The sequence below is a fragment of the Poecile atricapillus genome, chromosome W (genome assembly GCF_030490865.1).
Source record: "Poecile atricapillus isolate bPoeAtr1 chromosome W, bPoeAtr1.hap1, whole genome shotgun sequence".
NCBI lineage: Eukaryota > Metazoa > Chordata > Aves > Passeriformes > Paridae > Poecile > Poecile atricapillus.
The window spans coordinates 20,288,955-20,304,519 of NC_081288.1; the positions used below are offsets into that span (position 1 = coordinate 20,288,955).

At 42.7% G+C, this 15,565-nt stretch overlaps 1 protein-coding gene across 3 annotated transcripts in view; it reads right to left on the reverse strand.

Moving 5' to 3' along the window:
* The window catches only part of LOC131591836 (FYVE, RhoGEF and PH domain-containing protein 4-like), a 101,507-nt gene extending 86,657 nt beyond the window's left edge, over positions 1-14,850 (reverse strand). The window contains exons 1-2 of one of the 3 annotated variants that reach the window (XM_058862931.1): positions 14,432-14,850; positions 13,867-13,982 (exon numbers count right to left, since the gene is read on the reverse strand). In XM_058862931.1, the coding sequence (XP_058718914.1) occupies positions 13,867-13,982; positions 14,432-14,490 (175 nt within the window). In that variant the 5' untranslated portion in view covers positions 14,491-14,850. Of the gene's footprint in view, positions 1-13,866; positions 14,390-14,431 lie in introns of those variants that run through there. The other 2 variants (XM_058862930.1, XM_058862929.1) reach the window with 2 other exon arrangements.
* Positions 14,851-15,565: the final 715 nt, after the last annotated feature.

The window sequence follows — 15,565 nt, forward strand, 5'->3', positions numbered from 1 at the left end:
CTCAATCCATTCAAAACTGTATTACTTGCTATACAGGGCTGCTTGAAAATAAAATAAAAATGTACAAAAATATACTAAATTTGATATAGTACAGGATCCAGTGTTTTGGCTTAGAATTTGACAAAACAATCCTAGAAATCATTTGTTTTTATTTAGATGGAAACACACTTGACAAGTACATCTGCTTCACATGTCCAAAGAACTACAGCAAATAACTTGTATGTAATTTCCTATCATGCAGCTCAGTCACAAAGAGGAGGGAGAGGAAAGAAAGCTGCTGAGGCAAATTTTGCCAACCATCAGCAGAGTCACTAAGGGATTCAGAGAGGCATTCAACAAGCTCTTTGAGCAGTCTCTGAAGGTGAAGTGTCAAGTTGCACGGACACTGGGAAAATGAGAAGTACATCTGCACTTACTTTGTTTTTTTTCGTTTGTTTGTTTGTTTTTGGGTTTTTTTTTTAAAAGCATCTATTGCCATGGAAGCAGAAAGCAAAAGTGAGTCTTAGAAAGGTTTCACTACCCAGCATAAGCAACCACACTGCAGATATGAAAAGCACAGTGCAGGAATTACAGAAAAACCACTAAAAAGTTAAGGATATTTTACCTTTATCCATTTCCATAGGCAATTTATCCTCAATTCCAAATTTTCATCATTGATCTCCAGCTCACAATTAGCCACTCTCAAAGAAAGAAATACACACGTAAATTGCTCTGTTTTCATACTAGACTTTGAAATAAGGACGGAAAACTATCATGGTGAGCTATTGCTAATTGTAACCATTTTACAATTAATCACTGATTAATCTGTAAAAGAGAGACCTTTAAATGAAGTCTGTGGGGGAAAAAACCCTATGTTCTACATGGTCATATTTCTTTCACCTGATCAAAAAGAGACCAGGTCTGATTTTATATAAATAGGCAGCAGACAGGTCAGAAATCCCCTCACCTTTCATATCACATGGCCAATTTACTCAGCACAACCATTTCTATTGAATTACAGCCCTATCAGGGACAGCATATTTGCAAACAATTCACAGTTAAACTAAACCTTAGAGAAACTAAACCTGATTTACTGGCTGTAGGTCAATACTCAAGACTTTCAAAGAGTTCAAAAAACTTCAGTGTATGAGCATCCATAAAATCACAGAATGGTTTGGGTTGGAAGGGACCTAAAAGATGATCTAATTCCAGCCCTTCACCATGGGCAGGTAGAGCTTCCACCAGACCAGGTTGCTCAGAGCCCCAACCAAACTGGCCTTAAACACAACTGCCCCAGGCAGCCTGTGCCAGTGCCTCACCACTCTGTGAATAAAAAAATGTGTTCCTAACATCTAATCTTTAGTTTAAAACTGTTCCCCTTGTCCTATCACTACCAGCTTGCGTATTAAGTTCTCTTCCATGTAAGTCAGCTTGCTGTTTTGTTAAAAACTGTGCTGGACTGAGAAGCTCTATCTGAAGATGCATAGAAAAGAAGATAGAGGAAACCATATACACCTAAGGTTGTTATCAGTTTGCCTTTTTTCCCTGGATAGGAACAGCTCAGAACCTCTAAGGAGTTTATACCCCTAAACACTGTTAAATCACAGCTCTGTCTGTAGCCTGAGCCTGTAATTGCCAGTCCAGCAAGGAAAACCAGACCAGCCTTGCAGAGCCACAGCCAGATGGAGATCCAGCAGCAGCCCCTGCTGCCAGAGCACACCACTGCCATGGCCCAAGGCATCCAGCAGGATGGAGAGCTTTGATAATCCAGCCTCTGCCAAGGCCCAAGGCATCGAGCAGGATGGAGAGCTTTGATAATCCAACCTCTGCCATGGCCCAAGGCATCCAGCAGGATGGAGAGCTTTGATAATCCAGCCTCTAAATCCTGCCATCCCCACTGCTGCATGTCCATGGCTGCTGTGGTGAACGTGCTGCAGCCTTCCCCTCCTGCTTCCAGCACAGAAGCAATTTATTGTGCTTTTTTTAGTAAAGGTTAGTGGAGAATTCAGTGAATTGCCATGAGGGAAATAAGGTTTTAAATTCAATTACAATGTGGAAAACAAATTACTGCATTTACTTTGCCTGCCTGTTTTGAGCCCTACTTAAGTCTGTATACAAACATGGAGTTAAATATTCATCTGTCAAGACTTGCCTCATGTTGTCTTATTGATATTTGTCAATAAAGAGCAATATGCAGCTGCTCATATCTGAAGTTTAAATAGGTATCGTACTGGGATAGAATTTTCACGTTTTCAACACAGGGCACAATTCTGTGTGTAAACCAACATGGGTAATGTTTTGAAAGATACTGAAGTAGAATGAAGTTATTAAATATAAATTACCTTATTAACTTTATATTAAAATTACCTTAACAGAAGTAAAATAAAATTCTTCTTCAGATTTCAAAACTCAGATTCTTATCATAGATATAATGTTGTTAAGGTTACCTCCCTTTTAATCTCTGAAGAGCTATAAAATACAGGTGTGCTCTTATTTTTTTAATTCATACATATGAATTAGAGTTAATAGAAAGAATTCTTTTTAATATCAAATACATGACTCAGAAAAGACGTGCAGTCATTCCCCACAATCCACTAATCAGTAGACAAACGTTATGCATCTTTTCAGAAAGTTATTTTTCCTGCATATTCCTAAATGTATCTGCTAAGTCCTAATTAGGGAACAGAACAGTATTTAAGAATAACAAATTAAAAAAACCCCACCCCACAACCCCAAATCCCACACCCAACAAGTTAATAAGCAGAAAAAAGAGTTGATTTTCCATGCTCACCAAGTAATTAATGACACAATCATAATTTAAACTGCAGATTGTTCAAAGTTATAACATCCACATATAGAAAAAAAAAGAGTGGGGGAGAAGTATGCATTCCATGCAAAATTTAGTTCTGTATTTGAACATGTGTCATTCAAGGTCTTATGAGAAAAATGGAGGTTCTTCTTCATGACCAGAGTTTTATTATCTAGTTTTATGTGGCTTGTTAGCAGCTGCTGTAATGCAGTTCAGAAGTTCTCATTTAGAGTTTAACATGCTTACTAATTATCAGAATTTTCCTTCCTTCTTTCAGTATACACCCATGCACCAAGAAAAACAATTAAGAAAAATAAAAAAAACCCTAAAAATCCTTAGGAACAGGAACAGCACCATGCAGTCCTCTCCTTTGTTCCTGAGTAGCTCCTGCTTTTCTAATCTCTTGTGTACTATACCTGAAAAAAACTCCTTATCAGAAAGCTGATTCTGCTTCTATAGGCTGTGCCACAGCAAATATTGTATTTCAACTTCAAACGACCTGCTCTTCCACACACAGCAAAAAAAAAATAAAGTAAAAAAAAAAAAAAATAAAAATCCAACTGCAGGACTTAAGATCCTTCAGCTCTGTGTATTTCAGTTTCCAGCTCTGTTAGCCTTACCCACATTTAGTGCTGGCTGTCAGCTCACTGACTATAATAAGCATATAGTCCTTGTCAGTCTCAGGAAGGATAATATATTCTCACTTCTCATATTTAAAAAGCATTTTTCCTTCCTGAAACTGAAGCTAACATTTGACAGCAAGCAGCTACTTTGTTTGACTTCCTGAAGGAGGAAAAGTACTTGGAGGAATTCCTCCATGTCCATCCCAAACTACAGTTTCGGGGTGTTACAGGGGCACAAAGAGCTACCTGAGGATGAGCGTGTGGGAAGCAGGAGGGGTTCTTTTCTTCCAGAAGTACTTTTAGACAAACAGAGCCCAGCAGAGCTGAGCATGTGGAAAATGGTGATTACTAAATTTATGCACTCTCATGGTGTCCACAGAGAACAATTAATCTACTTCTGCTCAGGTCTCTAATCTCCTTCCCTGCAGTGAGAGGAAGGAAAGAGCGAAAGATTTTTTTAATTTTTTTTTTTTTTTCCTATTAAGCCAGTAACAGTGTGAGCAATAGCACTGTACACCACAGGGCAGCAGATTGAAAGGAATTCTTTTCCCTGCAGAAAACTCTCTCCAAAAAAACACTCTGACACAGAATTCTGTAGTTTTTTTCCCTGATCTATCACCTACCTCCACCTCTAGGCAAAAGGGAACAATTGGAAAAGCTGGTGCTGCAAAGCAGCACTTGTGACACTTCGTGAGTCCAAGCCATGTAACTGGAGTTTTGGCTCCAGAGTCTGCAAGTGAGAGTTTGGATTCTGTAACTTCCCCATATTTGAGTATTCCTAATATCACACCTAAACAAATGAACTGGAAAATAGTTATAAACTGTTGTGCCCTGGAGCTGTTTCCCGTTGCAGGTACTTCAGCAGCAGTACCAACCCAGGCTTCTAGACACCAGTCATTTTCCCTGTGTCAGATTTAAAACCTCTTTGTTATTTGAAAGGCCTCCATTAATATTTTCTAAGAAAACCATAGTGAAAATTATGAGTTTTTAGAGAATAAGAGTCTGAAATATCTGAATCAAAGTAGTTTTAGAAGACTGTGAAGGCTTTCTGATGTCTCCTGTAGCAGAATCCCGGTCCTGCTCACCACTGTCACAAACTGCATGTTATTTCAAATCATTCAGATCCACATGTTGCTGGTCACAGATGCCTTGACACCAGCAAAACACAAGCAATCAGTAAAGGGCTTGGCACATGCCTTTAATCAACACTGTTTAGCCCTGGGGGGGAAATAAGTAATGTGAGAGTTTGAGATGCATGCAACACCCCTAAAACATTCCTGTTTTCTAAATGATGTAAGCCTTTAAATCAACAAGTCATAAGACATGCATGGTGAAACTACTTGATCTCTTTTTCATATAGAACCTACCACTGTGCTATCTCAACATTTTCTGTAAGCTACATGAGGCACAAAACTCAATTAAGATTCATTTTTAATCAGGATGCAGTCCCATACAAGACCTAAGTGGCACTTGGGACCTAGCAAAGAGGGCACAAAATTCACAGGGATAAGGTACATGACACATATCACGTTACAACACCCTGGTATTAGTCAGGTTTTAAAATGGTAAGCCTACTTTTCTCCAGCAGCTCAACTGCAATTGGTGACAACAGCCCTGAAAAATCCCATAAAAAACTAGTGAATGGTTCAGTTGGCATTGGTCACCTGGGAAAAGCAACCATAATGGTGTTAAAAGAGGTTAAAAGGTATTGCTTCCTGTTAAAACTGGGAAGCAATAATTCTCCACAGTTATGATGAACAGACACTTGTTTGTTTAAACTCTATGAAAATCCTTTGAAGAGGTAACTCACGTGGGTTTTGAAGTTCCTTTAAATTCCTTATTAACACACACAATGTTAATATTGTTCTCATTTCTATAAACAAAAAGCTTTTCGTATATGCCATGCACAAGCAGCCCTTATACAGAAAATAAATGGATTGAACAGTTGAAGAGGCAATTCTCTATGCTGAAGACCAAGGGCAGCCCTCACCAGCACAAGAAGCCAGATCTCCTGCTGGCTATCCACAGCAGTTGGGCATTTCTCTCACCCTTGACTGCATGTCAGGAATGTTGTTCTAAAGACACCCCCTATGCAGGACAGGGAAAGGATGTAAAAAAATCATGTGCACAACCCACCCCTTGGGTTTGGACAAATGCAACAACCCCACAATACCCTCCACAAACACAAAAGCCACGGCAATCACCCCCTGCTGCCTCACCTGCCTTGTCAGGCTGAAGGAGTGCCCTTCACCTGCAGGTCTGGCGAGCCTGTTTGTCCCCTGGATCAGTTAGAGATTAATAACTCATGAAGAACACTGCTTTACTGCATTATCACGCATAACTCAAGAGCACACAGAGGTAATTACAGAGCAACACTCAGCTCGGATTACCAGAATCTGGTCAAGTTAAGCTGCTGCACTACAACCACTCTGCTTTCTAAAATGGACAATGGTTTTTAGTAGTAAATTGATGCAACTTGCTCTCAAGTTTAAAGTACATCTTAATAAAATTCACACTGCTCTATATTTAGAATAAAAATAAGCCAAAACACAAATGCTGAATAATTTTATGCACTGATAGCAATTCTGATTTCATTATATATACCATAAAAATCAGATGTTTTGCAAAGCCTTCACTAGAACCACATTTTGCACAATAATTTCCAAGCTTTTTAAAAAAAAAAAAAAAAAAAGAAATGAAAGGCCTCTTTTAAGAATGAAGATTTTTCAGGCTTTTGAAAGCCATCCCCAGGTGTCTCATCCCACATAACTTTCTTGAATGCTCTAGTACTGCTAATCCATAGGAGAATAATTGAAGTACAAAAGGATTCTACCACCATAGGCAAAATGCAACCACTTAATAAGGAGAGTTAGTGCCAGACCAAATTAAAAGGAATGTACAGTATGTTTGTATTAAGACAGGGACATTTTGGCAAGAGCCAGCTGAAGAAAAGGCTGATAGCAGTATAATTGCATAAAACTGAGGAAAAACTTCAATTCTGTCAAAAACAATTGACTTTTTCTGTACCAGTGACTTTGCTTTGATTCTTAACTCAATTCTGAAGAGAGACTTACTTAGCCAGTAAGTTTAATTTCCTAACTCAGCTACTGTATATTACAATATACAGTAATATATTGCAATAATAGACTGCATTTATTATATGCAATATAAATAACGCATATATACTAGTATTCAATTAAGGAAGTGAAGTATCACAAGATAGTGAATGGTGGCAAGAGATGGCAAAGAGGAAAAAGATTTTAATAACTCATTGCAACAAGTTGCCATTAAGCCCTTGTGATACAAAATACTTCAAAAGCAACCTGCCTTCAAATGTTATTTGCTTTTACAATTTTACAATTCAGGGAATTTATGGAGTTTGGAGATTTTAAGTCTGCTGTAGACACTGACTTTGATGTCTGATTTAGAATACCTGTTCCACAGTAGAAGAGAACGTAGGAGCCTGCTCTCCTGTGAGCCAGCAATACTACAGCGTTCAAGAGAGTTGTGTGGCATATGACAGGCTCCTGAGCTTAAGCAACCAAATGTCTCAGCCCAGTAAGAAGGTGAAGCCTTAAGTAAATAAATAAAAAGTCACCCTAGCCCAGCTTTCTAGCTGGAGCTCAAAGACTGGGCAGTCCCCACAAGGAGCAGCAAGTGGCCAGGTCAGGGTGGTCAGCCAGAAGCAGAGGCAGTGCCAGGGAGCTCTGCACTCTATCCCTGCATCTTCTACCTTGAGAAGCCACCAGGAATGGGCAGGGGGATATGCTCTCAAGTTTTGCAGGCTGAGGCCTCTCGTGCTTCACAGAAACAGAAGACACACCAAAGATGCAGCTGGAAACTTCTCAGTTGACTTCTGCTTCTCAAGTGCCACAAAGTCCCCAGTGGGGACCAGCAGAGCCAAGAGCCCGGCACGGAAACATCACACGCTCAGCTGATAAAAAGCCAAACCCTTGAAAGGGCCAGAAGAAATTCAGCCACTGAACCAGGCAGTGATTTTTAATCACTGTTCACCATTGTTTCTCTCCCAGCCTCATCTAATTCTGGCCACACCAGCATCTGGGTGAGAGTGAGGGGAAGGCTACACCTCCAAGCTACATTATCGCCTGTGCTGCAAGGCATTTGTTCAGAAGTCATTAATAGATCACAGAATTGCACATGTCACACTACAGTGCCACCACATTTTTCCTTCTTTCCAGGCTACTTAACTTGTTTCACATTAACATCTGACATACTTAGCATTAATACTTCTAATGAATGCTATGAATGCTGTTTCATTGCTCTGTCCTACCTTCCACTCAGTGTCTTCTGCCTCTAATTTTAACACATTTTATGCTTCATTTTACTGAGTTTCAGTGCAAACAGAGGTGTCAAATTGCTCTGAAACTCATTACAAATACATTTCTTTACATGTCTAGATTTGCAGGCTACTGTAGCAGTAATTTTCCTGCTCTCCTGCTTTTACTCAATTCTCCATACGTTCTGATATCACTTTACTGCTGTGTATCTGCACCCTGGGACCGCAGCTGACTTGTACATGGCTTGCCAACATTTCAACAGAACCACATCCTCCCTTCCCTACATTTACTTCAAAAGTCTTTTCTTCTGCTAAAGGCTTATCTCTGTTAAAATGCTATTTCCAAGGCATCTAGCTGAAGAAACCACTAAAAATGCCTCTTTCCCTTTCCTCCTTTGTGCTCAGGTTATTTACACAACCTGGTGCTCTGGGGATACTCTCCCTAAGAGTTCTCTGTCCCTTTGTCACGAGTACAGGAGTTTGTTGACAATGGCCTGAATATATCGAGCTGTCCACTGCTAGGCATTTGATTAAAATGTTTTGACCATCAATAGCTGGAGGCAAAGTTTATTCATAGATTTAACAAGATGAAAAGGATCATTCTGATCATCTAAGTGTAAATATTCATCCTGGATCGCCTTATATTCAGGACAGTTAATATACACAGTATCCCATTCTGGAATAGAAAGCCATTTTCTCCTCTCACAGAAATAGAGTTCCAGCTACAAAATTCACAGTCAGTAATTTGATTAAAATATTGAATTGACAGAAATTTTTTGAAGAAAGTCTACTCAATATTAAGAGAACTAGAGGAAAAAGCTCACAAGTGTCTCATTTTAAAATAACTCCTTGCTTCTTATTTTTCCTTTTCCTCTGACAAACCCCTCATCCTGGGAAGACAACTTATATATCAAATGCATAACACTGCTTTAAGACACAGCAGTGCAAAACACTGCAGCTGGAGGGCTATATCATAGATCTCACTGTACCCAAGACATACTGACAAACAGTGCCAAATACTGCCCAGTTATGAATAGGATTTTGACTGGAATGCTGGGAGATGAGATAGTCTCTAATTGGGACATAAGTAGTGGGGGAAAAGTCTGATAACTGCAGTTTTAAGCATTATGGGTGCTGACAGAAAAAGGAACAAAATACTTGTCAAAGGCAAATCACAATTATTATTTGTTTTTTATTTTTTTATTTATTAACAGCTTCCTTGGTCAATATTTGATTTTATTTGTTACCCAAATGTAACACGTTCCTTGAACAAGCTCTCCTTTCCAATCTGGAGATCTCCCAACCACATTTATTAATTTGTCTACAAAAGAAACCAGCTCTATGATTCTGTACAACAAACTAATTTTGTTTGTACTGTGCAAATTATTACTTTCCCAGTTTCAGCAATGCCTAGAAGCATTTCAGCAATGGTACTTACCAGAACCAAAGTGATTTTGGCCTCTCAGGCTATATTTAAACGAAGCCTCCAGAGCAAGGAGTGAGTGGACAGTTCCCATCAAATCCATGTCAAATTGCAACTCTCCTTTGAAATCTTTAGTGTATTGTCACTTAAAAGGCCATCAATGAATATAAATTTTAATTTATTTCAGGAAATCAACATCCAGATCACCAGGAAGTCAATATTATAAGGCCAACAAGAATTATGGGGTAAAGTAGACATTGTCAGACAAGAGTTAAATGGAACCATCAAGCCAACCCAAAGGACATACAGACATGACTGGATAGTGTATGAACTGAACAGTACATTTACTGGCTTTGAGGGGATTTTTTTGATCCTGAATGTTGGATGAGAAGTGGGGGGAGAAATGGTAAAAGCAAAGTTCCATTTCTTGGCACTTCCCCACATTTGCTTCAATAAGGGGCAGCGGTGATTAATTTGGCCCACAGAAACAGGAAACTCTCTAATGAGAGGAAAACGTATTTTCATGCAAGTTCTGCATAAAGCAACTTGTTCTGCTTTACTTCCCCTCATTTTTGAAGGAAGAGAAATATTTGAAAGCAGTTTCCTTATATTCACCTTCCTCTCTCAACATTTTAAAGTATCAACACTCCTTGATAAAGCTCAACTTTAGAAAAACCTCAGAAAGGCTCCAATCCCCAGGAAGGGGATTGTAAAACAGCTATTTTTTCGTTGTCAGTGGTCTCTAATGCACCTAGAAATGCAAATCTCTGCTAAGATTAGCCCTAATGATTGCATAGGTCTTTCCTGAACACACTGTATAGCAAATTTTCAATCACTGTAGACCAGTCAACAAAATGCAGCGGGTTATGCAAAGCCAGGAACAAGAAGAGTAAAAACCCAATGTTCATTACTGTATTTTCAGAGGTGAAACAACAAAGAGAAGCTGTCAGGCAGGCCACGGTTGTTCTTCTAGTATTTAAAAAATAAACAACAAAGACATTTTTCAAAGACTGAAGCAGCACGCTATTAGAGTCTCATTTAGTTATCTCCTACTGCAAGGTGGAAACCCAAAAGATTACTGAAGTTTCTTGAACATAATCCCATCGTTTCATACCCATTTACAGGCAGAGATGCAACAGCAGCAGCGGGGAACTATATTTTTTCCTGTCAGTGTTAGAAGACACCTTGCTGCAGTGAATGCTGTCCTGAATTCAAATTACCTCAGCTCCCCACGAGGCATCTGCAATGTCTGAGACTGCCAACAGACAGCACAGTGCCAGCAGATGTACATTTAGAAGTCGGTGGTCAGAGGAAAACTTTCCAGAGAGGGTGAAAATCTGCACTCCAGCACACAAAGGCGGGGAAGCGGTGCGAGAGTTGAATGCCACAGAAGTTAATCTAGTTTATGTCAGCCTCAGCGAGGCCAGAGGTGACTGTGCTGATGACAGGAGCAAGCTATTTCTTGCTGGGAGAGTGAGTTACTGTGTCCCTGTGTTCTGAGTGGTGGCTTCATGCCTTAATTAAGTCAGCTAAGTGGGGGCAGAAGCTCCAAGGGCAGCTGGATCCTCTGTGGAATGGAAGTGGTGCCACATTCACACCTCGCAGAGCTCTTGGCTTCTCAAAGTGCTGATCAAGCAAGCTGTGGCCTAGACCTGTCTCCAGGAGGGAGCTAATTTTGAGTTAACATGCACACACACATTGGAAGTAAAGATTCACTCAAGTCGCACAAACTCTGAATTCTAATTTAACAGGGAAAAAAAGACACCAAGTCCACAACAGTGATTCTCTTCAAAAACAGATTGTTAATTGCATTACCCCACACAACACCCTTCTCTAAACTGCCTCCAGATACCAGGTTTGACATTTTCCATCCATTTCAAAGTATCTCTGAAGATTCAAGTACTCTTTTGTCTAAACTTTTAAAAGTCAGCTTCTAATGAGAGATAAATTTTGCTTTGTCTGTAGGCAGTTAAACACACCAAGCTTTTTCAAACTCACAGGTTAATAAAATATAAATTGCCACTTTGCACATGACAATGAAGGCGAATTTGGGCTATAGTATGTGGAAGAGCAGAAAGATTTTTCTGTTACATATCAGAAACTTTGATTGCAGTGCACAACAGAAGGCTGATGCTGTAACAGAAAACCTCAGTAGCTCATCTCAGCATCAAAAATGTTTTCGAGCAACAAGAAGAATGGAAACACTCCTTGATCTTCTGCCTCCCAGCACATAAAGTTGCAACATTCCCTCCTTCATCAGCCCAGTGTCAAAAGCTGTGAGGCAACTATTGAGTGCACAGGAGTTAACAATAATCTTTATTATGTCTTTGCACTAATTAATGCACAATTTATTAGTTTGAGAAGAGTTCTGATATGCTTGCCATATGCATTATCCAGAATTGTTTCGAATGCATTTACAGCTCATAAAAAGATTTACTTTCTCGAGTTCCTGTCCAGATACAGATCTGAGACAATTGCCTGAGTACTGTCCCCCAGGCAGTAATGTCAGTAACTCTCATATTGCACAACATTTGGCAGAGACAAGCACTGGAGATGGGCTACAGGAACTCCTTTCCTGTAAGATTTTCAAGCAGGTCACAGGCATAGTGCTGCATTTTAAAACCCTTTTCAGATCCAGTTAGTATTTTATAAGCCAGAAAAGCCTAAACACCTGCCTTTCTTTTTTTTTTAATAGAAGAAGGAACACATCTAGCTTCGTGTTGCAACCGTGAATTAATTTTATTGCAGAATCAAGGCACTCTGGTGAGCTTTTGTCAGCCACAGAAGCAAGTGCAGTCACATTCTGACTACTGAGAGGGAAGCTACAAAGCTGTCCTGGGTTTATAGGATGCTGGAACACTTGCTCCAGCAGCTTCTGCAACAGGAAGAGCAGACAGGGAGCCAAAGTTCCACTCTGAGAATACAAGTCGTGTTCAGAAGGTTTCTTCATCTCATCTTCCAGAAGAATTGGATTATGAATGGGAAAAAAAAGAGAGGCTTTATATGCACTTATATAGAGAAATCATCACAAAATCTCCCTTTTATTTCCCACATATTTGGAATTCATTTCCTTATCTTAATTTGTGAGGTTTTCATACTTAGAAGTCACAATACAATAATCTACTGTGAGTTTGGTTATTGCAGAGCAGGCATATTTGATTAGGAGGATATTCTGTCATGGCCCTCACAACCTTCCTGCAACCCAAAAGCCAGCAAGAATGGTCACACTGAAAGGCTGCATCTTGCACAAATGTTCAGTAAATAAGTCACCTGGTGGAGTTGGTTTGAGCACAGATGAAAAGAGTGGCAATAAATAGACTGTAGATGAGTATAAATACACTACCCAGGAGTCTAAGGTAAGAGAGAGTAACTGCAGAAGACTAAACAAATTAAATTACAAACTAACACAAAACACAGAGTCCTGGTTGTAAGTATACCTCTGTTTGAGGAGATTAAAAATCCAAGTCTACATGCTGCAAACACAATTACCAATTCCTCTTTCCCAAGGTAAACAAACACAAAAAGCCTTGGGGGGAAAAAATATCCCACCACCAATAAAATATTGTGGTTTCATGAGCAAATCCAAAGTCGCTACACATTAAATCTAAAAGAAAGGATCCTGTGAACATCATTGTGATAGTCTGTTCTTCTCTGTGCGTACTCATTGTTAAATTAAGCAGGGCTCTTGCTCAGGAAGTCATGGACTGTCCCAAAGCAAAATACCCCGTCCTAAGTATTTGATGTGTCATAATTCCCAACATCATAACAACCATATGGCAGAGATTTCAAGCTTTATTTCACCCCTTTGCCCTTACACCCCCATAAAACCAAGGTGCTGTGGCACCACAAGCATGAGGACAGCACACTGCACACACAGCACATCTCGCTTGCTGTCACATCACACAGATCAGACCTGGAAACGTGGGCATGTGCGTTCACTTGCTGATAAAGGATAACCTTCTGAAGTCCAGATTTTACGACTGTACTTCTTCAGGGTGGCCAAGGTAACACAGGTAACCTGCCAGAGTCTGACTGTCCCTTTCAACATTATGCAGCTGCCTTCTGAAGTGTAACGTGTCAAACAAGTCTAGCACAGGTTGCTGCTGAAGGGGGAAAAGAGAGAGGCACTGGGGAGGGGCAGGTGCAAGACACGATCTGTGAGAGGGGGAACACTGCTTTCCTGCCGTCCTAAGAACTACTAGCACAAAAGTCTTAGATATAAAAACATATAACACATCTAACACATAACAATGTAACAAACACGGAGATGAATAAAAAGTACAACTTGAGCATATTTCGTGCTGAAGGTAGGAGCTCCGAAGGCGCTGGGGGGTTTCTCCCCATAAGCCGCCGAGTTCAGCCCCTGCGAGCAGCACCCCAAGCCCCGCACGGCAGAAGTTCCCGCGGAGAACCTGCCCCGGCTCCGGCAGGTGAGCAGCGCCTTCTGCTCGGGAGCCAGCCCGCCCCAGCCGCGGCCACAGCGCCGCTGCCCCGGCAGCGCTGCGGCTTACCGGGGTCTACCGGGGGTTACCGGGAGTTACCGGCGGGTTTCCTGTGCTGCTACCTGCGGGGTTACCTGTGCTGTTACCTGCGGGCTTACCGGGGGTTACCTGTGCTGTTACCGGGGGGTTACCTGTGCTGTTACCGGGGGTTATCTGTGCTGTTACCGGGGGTTACCTGTGCTGTTACCGGGGGTTACCGGGGGAATGACCTGCGGGGTTACCTGCGGGGTTACCTGCGGGGTTACCTGCGGCCGTGCTGCCGGGCGCTGCTCCGCCGGCACCGGGAGCGGCGCTGGATTTCCTGCGGATCGCCACCCTCCTGAAGCGTGCGCCCTCGGCTCCGCTCATCCTCGGGGCGGCGGAGAAACGGAGAAAGGCGGATGGGGGGAGAGGCCGGGGGGTCCGCAGGGCCCCCCGCACTGCCCCGAGGGCAGCGCCTCCCTCGCCGCCCGCCTGCATCGCTCGGCCCTCAGCTGCCGCCTCACCTCACCCTGGCCGGCAGCTGGCCGGGCACCGCCTCCCGCAGCCCTGCCCTCGCCACCTGCCCCGGGCGGGGTTCCCCGCCGGCACGGCGAGACACAGCCCTCCGCCCCCGGCCCGGCCCGGGGATCCGCCGCGACTTTCTCCGAGCCGGGCGCCCACGGAGCGAGTTCCCCCCGCGGGCACCGCACCTGCTGTGCTTCCTCCCGGAGCCTCGCCGGGAAACCCCGGCCCCGTTCCTGTTCCCCTTCCCGTTCCTGTTCCCCTTCCCGTTCCTGTCCCCGTTCCCGCGGGCGGCCGCGCTCTCCCCCTGCTCACCTCCGCAATGCCTGCCCTGCCAGGGGAGACCCAGCTCCTGTCGGACTGCCAGCGAACATCAAACCAGCTGGCCGTAACGCAGACCCCCGTGTCTGACGAGAACATTCTCAAAGGCATCTCTGAGTTCCAGCACTTAAAAGCGAGTTTTGATGCCAGGGATGGAGCTGCAATACTTTCATCAATAATAGTTCCATCCAGGCCAAAGCTCTTGCCTCTTTGCCAAAGTCTCTACATTTTCATCAATGGGAAAGGCAATCAGCAGGCTGTGATGCTTTGAGATTACAATCACTTCTACAGCAGCAGTGTCTGAAAGCAGCTGTTTACCTGGTTAACCAAAACACGGTGTTCAGAAGAACATCTCCACCTGTGCCATTGTGAGAGCAGTCTCTTAAGAGCTTTGAAGTCTGTCAGGGAGCTTGATGCGGTGCAGTTTGGGGCGAACCAGTTGAGAAGCAGTGCTCCTACTACACAGGGATTTCCTCACCTTTGCAAACCCGAGGTTTTAGGGCTTCCCTAAAGGTGGCCTCCTGTTTTGGAACATGTTACCTCATTTGCCATCAGCAGTAGTTGGAGGATTTCCTCACAAAAGAGGAGTGCAGTCAGCTACACTCCAGGGATGGCATTCCTGTGGCAGTGGTCCAGCACAACCTTTAGTTGTCTGGAAGCACATGAATTGCTGGGGCTTGGGAGAATATTCTGGAGAAGTACCCTCTGTACTTACCCTGCTGTTACATCTCTTTTTGACCACTGTCAGAGATGGGAAGTGGGCAGGCAAGACCTTTCATTTGACACATACAGCCACTCTTAGGCTTTTACGTATTCCAAAATGAGATTCTATACTGCTCAGGCAAGCTGCTGACTTCACAACTTCTGTGACTCCCAAGGGACAAGGATACCTTTTGTCAGCACCCACAGAGCCATGCATACAGCACAGCCACATCTGCAGGGGGGAACCCCGAGATAGGGCATCAGCTTCCTCTGAAGTCCTGTGCTACATGGTGAGGATCCTGCTGAGTCTTCCAGGAAGCTTCCTTGGCATGCAGGACAGCAACACACCGCCTGCTGATGTCAGGGGACCACCCATGTGAAGCACCAGCAGTGTCTGACCCCTGGAAGGCAAGGCAGGAGAGAGCG